The 9,834-nt window shown below is 43.9% G+C and overlaps 1 protein-coding gene across 2 annotated transcripts in view; it reads right to left on the bottom strand.

The window, feature by feature from the left end:
• Nucleotides 1-2,132: 2,132 nt before the first annotated feature.
• LOC144781359 (cholesterol 24-hydroxylase-like) overlaps nucleotides 2,133-9,834 on the bottom strand; it is a 345,923-nt gene continuing 338,221 nt past the window's right edge. For both annotated transcript variants that reach the window (XM_078660148.1, XM_078660147.1), the window contains exon 15: nucleotides 2,133-2,340. In XM_078660148.1, coding sequence (XP_078516274.1) covers nucleotides 2,182-2,340 — 159 coding nt within the window. In that variant the 3' untranslated portion in view covers nucleotides 2,133-2,181. The remainder of the gene's footprint in view (nucleotides 2,341-9,834) is intronic.

The following is a 9,834-nucleotide window of genomic DNA, read 5'->3' as shown; positions in this document are numbered from 1 at the left end:
CTGCCATGCGACCCGAGACTGCCCCTCCACCTCACCTCCTTCAATCACAGAGCGCGCCTAAAGGAGATGACGATGAGGAAGCTCCTATTTTAGCCTCTGAGCCCTCCACTGCCACTCCCCCATGGCTGCTCCACCTGACCGGCACCCGCTCCTCCGCTCCACAGGCGAGCGTGTCACTGTCGGCATGTGTGCCAGGAGTAAGGGACCGATGCCCAGTACATCGTGCCCAGAGCTGCGTCGCTCGCACTCCCAACGTCTCAAGCTTGAGACTACAAGGCAGATGAATGGCCCAATGACCTGTCCCTCATGGGTAGCCCCCACCCCACCCTCCCCTCTGACATATCATGCTTTCAACAACGTTTACTTGCAGCTGAAGCCCGTTGTGCTCTGCCTGCAACAACTCGCCACCTTCTCCAGAGCCCCTGGTACAGCCTACAATGATCTGCAAAGGAATCTGTAGCCCCAGACCCCTCCCCCTTCGGCAACTCACTCTATCTATAATCCCCCAATCGGAGTCCACTGCCACTGTTGACCTCCATCCAGGTGGATGCAGGAACTCTTCTACTGCAGAATTGCGATTGTCTACTCATAATGTTGCCCTGAGAGTAGCTTGTGCCGTTATACCTACACTGATAGTCTGCACTGTTATATTAGGCCTCTATGCTCTTTTGCTCATTCAACGTCAACACAATATTGTTATTATGAGCCTATATGTTATTCTATGCTTTTAATGCTTTCTTGCTCTTCCCACACCAACACTGTTAGCTTATACACACACTATTACCTAAATCGACAAGCCCTTCCATAACTACCTGAGGCCCTTTATTGTCCACATATCATTCTATCTATTGTAGAACTCTCATATACGCTGTTGCCTTCTCTGTGCCTACCCCATATATTTATACCTACTCCAATTGCAACTCACACAACTGTGACTGCTTATAGTATACTTCTTGTGTACACTGCTTCCATGTATTCCATGCGATTGCATTTACCCATATGTACCTGGAATTGTACTCACCCATATGTAACTTGTGCAACTGTTACCCTCCCAACTATGTAAAGTGCTCTGATACCTTTATGTCGAGTTTGAGCTATCAAAACTCTAAATAAATAAACTGGAACCGCTTATGTAGCCCCAATAGGAAGTTCAGATGGAACCTATATTTTACAGGTATGTGAAAGGTCTGTTGTCAAGGAGTGTACCATTCATGCTTATTTACACAGGCTCATCTATATCAGATGCACTAATATCACTGTAGGTGTGGTCTGATTACCTTTATGTGGAATACAAGCCCATTGGCCTACCAGAATTTAAACGTGTGGCTGGCTGACACACACATCAGTAACATACAACTATATTACTACAAAGACCAATCTGGAAATATGGGACATGGTCAAATGGTATCTCTGGAAACTGAAAGGTATATAGAACTACCTTCCACATTTGAGCTTGTACCCATGTTTTACTTACACACCAAGATTCAAGGAATGAGCTTAAAGAATAATAGGTACCCAGCTTCAATCAGTGATTGACTCTCTGAAAGACGGACCAGGATGATTTCCCATGTATGCGGTCAGGTAGAAGTATACTGAGGTTAAGGGGAGGTCTAAAAATGATAATTAAAAGGCTGGTGGATTTGCGGGTCTTCTGGATAAAGTCTCACCTTGCTATATTGAGGACTGTCACAAAGAAGAGGTAGATGTTGATCAATCATGTTCCCTGTGAAGGATCTAGTTTTGATTTAGATTAAACATGCATTTATATTTATATCATTGAAGCCTTCCTCTAGCAAGCTAATTGCCATGGACATTGGATATTTCCTGTCAAGCAAGTACCTGGATACCCCTGGGGTGATAAACTGCGCTATACAAATACTGATTGATTGACATAAAACTGGAATTTTTCATCTGACTTTTTCAGTAGGCCAACTTAAAATTTGGAGTGTAAGGATTAATATTACCATTGTTTTCCAATCCTTAGTGACAAGTGAGATTTGAATGGGAACTTTGGTCTTTTACTTGTCTGCTACCTGAATGGTAATCAACCTAGCAAGATTAAACAGATTAATTTCAGTGAAGCAATGACATTTATACTCGCCAACAAAACAACGTATTTGTTAATCAAAGCATAGTGTACATGCAATTTACTAGTTTAATAGAAAAAGCATACAAAAGACATTATTTTGAAGCATTTGAATTTCTTCTGGGTGTTATCCTGCAAATCACACCATCACGTGGTTTAAGTGAGCCTGTGTCCAATATCTTGAAGCTCTGTCCAGGGACCAGTTCAAACTCATATCTCTGCAAAAGCTTTGCCATTACCACTTTAGCCTCCATCTGGGGGAAGTAAAGACATGAAGCAGAGATTAAGGAATACACTTTACTTTAAATGAGCTCAAAGTATCCAAAAGAAAATCCAGTGGTATATTGTTTATCATCTAATCATAACCTTTACTTAACAAAGAGGGGTCATTTAAATGTGGGAGATAATGGATCATCCACAAAAAGTTGGTGGATGTCTCAAATGCCCACCTGCCATGTCCAAAGCCACATTAAGAGAGCCTTGGCGCAGATCTGAAAACGTTGGTGGGCTCCGGATGGCGATGGATTGATACGGGGACGAGATGGTTTGGCTATTGAGGAGGCTGGCCCGGGTCCCCCTGCGACCGTCACCTACCCTTCTGGACATCGGGACATGACAGGCCCATCCCGCTGCCTTTGTTTTTCTCCCTCTGCTGCCTCCCTCATAACCAATTCAGATCTTCTTACCAGCCTGGATGCTGCTCTTTTATCATCGTAATGGCTCCAGAAGGTGGCAGTCTGAACGGGGACGAGATTCTACTCTTCTGTACCGTCCCTCCACCCACCAGGTCGCAAGTTACTGCTTTATCGATGGTGAGTGCCATGGCTCTGTTTGCCCCGTTGTACCCGCGTTCCCGCCTGCAGTCTGCCAACCCGGAGAATTCTCGCTCACCCAGATTACGCTGCTGCCTTGCTGTCCCCCCATGCTGGCCGTATACTCAGAGGTTCTCTGCCTTGATCCCATCTTCTATGACCTGAGAGCCCTTTACAGTTATGGGGGAGCAGGAGCTACGCCGGGAGGACTATTATCGCCAAAGCCCCTGTGATCCGGAGCCTCTGCATACTTCTTTTCCCTGCCTTCTGCCTTTGACTATGGATCTGCGCACCCTCCTTTGACTTCTCCCCTCTTTGCGATTAATTCTTACTCCCTGGTTCACATCGTGGACTTTTGTCCCTCTGACTTTTGACTCACCAGCCATTTTGTTGTTGACTTCTGGTGAACGTCTTTCTCCTTCTGCCCGCACTGCCTATGCCCCCTCCCCCCTCTGGGTCTCTTCCCCCCTCCCCTACCTATCCGTCTAGTCTTACTCTGATCCCCCCTTCTCCGTCTCTGCCGCCTATGATTTGGCATTCACTTTGAAATGTGTGTAAAATGTATAAATGATGATTGTTGTAACTTGCCATTGTACCTTCGGGTCCATCCAGCGCTATATAAAACTCCATAAATACAGAATACAAATACCAAGAGATTAGGGGTGTCACTTTTCCTTATGATAGAATTGTAGCCAACTAAACTGCATGCAAGATTGTCTTTGCACGATGTGTGTAATGGCGCAAGCCATTCTGAAAACATGACACTGTACACACCCCGTCTGTAATGGCCATGCAAACTGCATGCATTATATGTAAGTCACCCCAACAGCAGGCCTTAGAGCCCTAAGTCAGGGTGAATTATAGTACACGTGAAGGCATCTCTGCATGAACAGATGTACCCCTGTGATGCTTAGTTTCCTTAATATTCATTGCAAGTGTTCAGGGAGCAATTGTAAGAACATGTACCGAGCACTGGTCATTACGAGTTACTCAGCTACATGATGGCTTCACAGATATCAAACACCTTGTCTTAATAAATCCATACTGATGCCAGTATCGGATTTAGGAAGACATACCCCCAAAGGGCACCTTAGAGGTGGCCCCCGTAACCCTACTAGGCACTTAGTGTGATGGCTGACTCAAATATTCCACTGTGCCACCTAGATGAGTTTTTGCCCCCCTGCCTTGGAGAGCCTGCGCTCTCAGAGGTCAGGATCAATGCCTGCTCCGCAGAAGGTGTTCCCACCTCCTCCAGCAGGATAGCTAGTGTTTTAGCATATCAAGGCCAGAGGCTTCAAAGCCTGTGCCACCTTTGATATGCAATCCTGTTTCCCCCCAGACCTGGGGAATGCCACCCTCTACCCTGGGGCCCGTTTGGCTCCTGAGCAGGTGGGAAATTAGAAATTCAGGAGCTGTGTTTCACTCGCAGGCTAGCCACAGGGCTAAGGAGGCCTACCTGAAGTGAACATCTGGAAAAAAGTTTCAAAATATTGTTTGTGTGAAAATAGAGACTTCTGGGTCAGGGTTATGTCCACTCCCCACAGGAAGTGGTCATATAGGGTTGTAGTCACCATACTGGTAGGTAGTCTATTGACTATTATCATATACTCCCATAAACACCCCTACATTGAGTATTTAGGGGTTCCCCAACACCAGAGAGAGAGATTTGACTACCTGGGAACAGAAGAAGGATAAAGAAGAGACAACACCGCAAGATCCAAGGACCTATACAGAAATTGGCGCCAAACTCTGCCTTGCTGCTTGCTCCTTAACAATAGCAAAGACCCGACTTGTCATGCAGCTGTTCATGCTCTCCAACACTTGGTTGACTGTCTGCACTTTAACAACCATCTAGAATCTACCTTGAGGTGGAAGAGCCATTCCCCTGCAACTGCAGGCACCAACTGCATCTGCCTGGTTCCCCGTGGGCATCTGGCTCACAGTGGGAGCAACATTACAAGAGGGGTTTTGTAGGTCTAGGAGGTGAGCCCCATCTCTCTGCCGAGTTTTGAGATAATAGACCTGACAGGAGCCCCCCTGCCCTAATACCCTGCATACCAGGGCACTTGCACCAGCCAAGGCTTGCTGTTCATCTAGCCAGGGTCTCGCCGCCTTGGAAGCCTTAGAGCACATCGAAGGACTTCAGGACCAAAGAGACCTATGACCACAGTGGCCCTGCTGTCTTGTTTTTCCCTTCTCTGCAGGGGTATCAACAACCATGAGAACCTCAAATGCAAGTGGTCATCCACCCAGCCAAGCACCTTTGCAACCGAGCCCTGCTGCCTATGTTCATGTCCAAAAATTTGACAAACTGTAGAAGTAAAAGCGTAATCTACCTCATCATCTGCCCATGTGGGCTGGGTTATGTAGGTGAGACAGGGAGAGAATTACGCATAAGATTATTAGAACATAGATCAGCTCTTAAGAATAAAAAGGAAAATGCTCCTCTCACAGAGCACTTCGTAACAAACAACCATGACTGTAACCAATTCTCATGGTTCATTTTAGAGAAAGTCAGCGTAAGCAGAAGGGGGGGTAACCTAGAAGCCTTGAGGAAGAAACGTGAACAATGGTTCATATGCCATCTTGATACTATAAAGAGAGGCTTGAACTCCAGAGAGGACTGGATGGCTATAGTTACAAATAACTAGCAGTTAAGAAACTGGGGAAATCTATGAAGTGACCTCCAGACACTATATACAAGTAATATAATACAAAAAAGAGAAATATGTGTTAGTGTTCTAATGATGTCAAGCTGTAATCTTCAGAAATACACATGGGTATCCCTTCCTAACTGTGTGTTTATAAACAAGAGATTAGTAGAGAACAGGAGCCATGATGGGACAAACAAACAAGAAATAACAACCATATAAACCGCAGTGGGTTATGCAAAATATGTAACCTAGACTGGGGCTTGTCCGGTCTGGAGAAATATAGTGGATACGCAACGATATAGGTTGTATTAACACCATGGTAGGAGACGCGCTCTCACTCGACCTCTCGTAACGCGGAACGAAGCAATCCAGTAATAGGAAAAATACAGTTGTGAACATCGGAGCCCGGTGAAAGCCGCGGTCCAATCCGACTGAGAGGCGTGAACCGCGAATAGGCAAACGAAAACGAGGCTTGGAACCTAGGGTTCAGCGTAAACGGAAAGAAAGAAAAAAACAAAGTAATTGCCGAACGGCACTGATTAGACTCACCGGTGTACCAGTAACAGGCAACCAATGACCAAGTCGACCGATAGGTTTAAATACGCAGGCAGCGGCAAGTTTGATTCTTTTTAACCGCCACCGCAGCAGAGACGCTAGGAAGACTGCCGAAGAAGGGAGCGGAATGCGAGCGAGCAGAATATAGCCGGTAAGACAACTCGCCCACCCTGACCCTAGGCACCAAGAGGGATGCGGCCAACTCGATTATTTAAACATGCCCGCATTTTGTTTACATTGCTCCTTCAGGGAGAAGATTACAGACTCACGGTTATCCAGAGACTCGATACTACCACACGAAGCTCGCGATCGATACCACTCCCCAGTGTGAACCTGGTTCAATATAATGAGGTAAGAAGTAGGGTTAGCACTGGGCATTCTTAAGGGTAGATCCCCAGATAAACGACTGTGCCTATAACACTATATATATGCATATTTCAGGATATAAACTGGGAGATATCTCACCACAACGGACGCCTTAGACAAAAGAACTAAAGTCCGTCAGTGAGAGCACTACCTAAGAAGATCATACCGAAAATAGGGGTAAGAAATAAATAACATTCCCTCCTTTTTTATAAATTAGCGAAGTGAATGAGGAAGTATAATACATTATACAATAAATATGTTTCAGAAATACCTGTTTATGAAACAATTGAACCTCTAAGCAAGGCGGACCTGATGATTCTTCAGTCTTATTATAAGGTATTTGACCCATCGAAATATATATTTTAAGAGAAGAAATTAGCAATGCAATAAGAATAGAGAACTAACACCGTGATTTTCCCCTTAAGATAGATGATCTGAGAGGAACTAGACATCTGGAGTGTAGAGGAGGCAAACAAACCAGTAGAATGCTAACGGTCATGTGAACAGGTAAAAAAGGTTCCCATGTAATTTCACCTAAGAATGGGTAAGGGTATGAAGGGAGATATCCCGGGATGATAAATCAACACAACCCCTTGGGTGTGACCCCAAAGATATGAAGGTACAGCCATAAGATGGAACCCCATGTATAGTGAGATCACAAGAACTCAGGAAAAAGACAATGAAGTGTTCTCCTGGGTGCTATATATAAAATAATCGAAATCGTCATTAAGAACGTAGTATAAAAAGTTCTATTAAGTGAGAATGATTGTTGATGTTCTGATTCTGACAGCATATCATTTGTTCTCAGAAATACATTTTAACAGTGGCAACCATCCAGTGCCCAGCATAATAGGAGAGACGAACCACGTAGTCTTGAAAAAGATGGCAGTACATCAATAAAGGAGCCATCGAAACGCATTGACGCAGCAAACACACAATCAAGAGAACCAATCTAACCTGGAAGTCTAGAATACATTAGGCCTAGGTGTAGATCTGACAATTATGAGGTTCTCAGATGTGTAATCTCCATGACTAAAATTGATGTCTTTCTCTGTCTCTCCCTCAATGTGATTTGATTGATTTTTCTTTTCTGTTAATATTGTAGTGCAAAATGTTTATTGCTGCTTTTACCTTTTTTTAAGTATTGGAATGTATAAAATGGAGTGAATGAATTGTTTCTAACGTTGCATTGTAATAACGGTATATTGTTGGTGTCCTGTGATAGTGATAAATTGTTTTTATATGGTTTAACAATTGTATAATCAAGTGATAACAACTTTTTCAAAGAATAAATGGAATAATTTGCTTTTACAACTTGTGTTTGAATAGATTGAAATGCAGATATGTCTTTATAACAATACATGTGTATGAGGACACTAGTGTCCCTGCCAAGGGAAGTTCTCTTTTCTATTGCTGTTCATCTAGCCAGGGCCTCGCCGCCTTGGAAGCCTTACAGCACATCGAAGGACTTCAGGACCAAAGAGACCTATGACCAGAGTGGCCCTGCTGTCTTGTTTTTCCCTTCTCTGCAGGTGTACCAACAACCATGAGAACCTCAAATGCAAGTGGTCATCCACCCAGCCAAGCACCTTTGCAACCGAGCCCCGCTGCCCATGTTCATGACTACTGACTGTATCCCTTTGGCCTAGGAGTCCCTACAATCTGAGCCACCATTCGGTTCAGCTGGGCTTGTCCACAAGCCCCTTTCTGCAGCCGCTTAGATTCAAGCCCCATTGACTTTACAAGTGTAGCGTTCGAGGCGACCATACCGATCAGCAACTCTGCACCAGAACACACCAGGACAGGTAAAGGGAAAATGCTGGTGGTACTTTAAACCAAGGCCCCTTAGTACCTTAAGTCTCAAAAGGTACCTCTGAACTCCGACTGCAAGTACAGTTTTGCTACATGTGTTTTTCCTCCCATAGATTAACACTGTAGAGTTTGAAGCACATGTCTAAAAAGCGTTATTTAAACTATTTTACTGTTTTCATCTAAAATTGATGTCTCCGAAAGTACTCAAGTTATTCTAAAGATCTTGGTGTCTAAATTCCTATAAAAATCAACTTACTTTTTCTAAATTGGTCTTGGATTTCTTTTTGAGTGTGTGAACTATTTATTGACTGTGTGTGTTCAACAGACGTTTAACACTCCCCTCTGATAAGCCTAAGCTGCTCGACTTACACTGGCATACTACATAAAAAGCCAGCTTCCTACACTTACTGTACTTTCATCCTGCATTTACAGCCAGGCGTTTTCACTAATTTGCTATTTTCTCTAGCCAAGTACATGGCGTTTTTTTTTCAGAGTCACTTTCAATTGTCATATATCCCATGTTTGAAGTTACAGTGCATGTCTCCCCTATCTCAATATACTAAACAAACTGTCTTGTCTTTAGCGTGCTCTCAGCTTGTCGGATGTTTGGTCCTTGGGGTGCTCCACATAGGTGCTTTATTCAGATATTTGATAAACTACCCAAAAAGGTGTCACCATACCTGCATTTTCATTTCAATCATTCTGAGTCTCTAAAGCAATTTACAGATTTGTGTCTTTGGGCTCATACAACGCTTACAATTTAAAGTATGTTTACAATAAATATCAAACTACACAACTTGCATCATTATAGGGTATTCAAAGTCTGTTTTTATATGACCGTTTAACCTAAAATGTAGATGGCACAAATAAAATGTGTGCAAATAAAGGCATTGCGAGAAAGAAAATTTCCCTTTAGGGTTTTGCAGATCAACAGAGTAAATGCTTACCTTTGTCTAGTATGCAACGAGATTCGAAGGTACTGGGGGAACTGCAGCATTTAGAGATGCTTCCACTCGACTCCATGCAAATATTGTACATGAAGTAGGCCTGACAAAGTACATTAGATTCTACAACTAAATCAAACCATTTTTGGAGAGTCCTGGCATTCTAGGCCTACGGAGGCTTCAATCAGCATTATTAAGCCAGTCTAGTCTCTTAGAACGATTAAAATGTTAAGGTCTTTCCTGATAGCTGATGAATGCAGAAAAGACTAGTGAGACCTGATGTTAATAGTGAACCTCAACTCTTCCCAGTTATTCTTGTACTTCAGTGGTTCCCAAACTGTGGTCCGGGGACCCCCGGGGGTCCACGAAGCCTCTTCAGGGGTCCTGCGACTACTTAGATAATTACATAATATTAACCCGTTTACTGCTTCGAACGTTCCGTGCCAGTGCGGAACGTTCGAAGAAACGGGTTCGGCGCGTCGACCGTTAGACGTGCGCAGCACCAGGGAGGTAGCTCGCGCAACGTCCAACGGCCGACGGCAGCAGCGATAGGGTTAACAGATTAATAAAATGTATATAAATAAAGAAGCTAAATGTACATTTGA

Source organism: Lissotriton helveticus, chromosome 9, assembly GCF_964261635.1.
Source record: "Lissotriton helveticus chromosome 9, aLisHel1.1, whole genome shotgun sequence".
NCBI lineage: Eukaryota > Metazoa > Chordata > Amphibia > Caudata > Salamandridae > Lissotriton > Lissotriton helveticus.
Note: the sequence above shows the minus strand (reverse complement) of the source record. Positions and strands in the feature narration are given on the sequence as shown.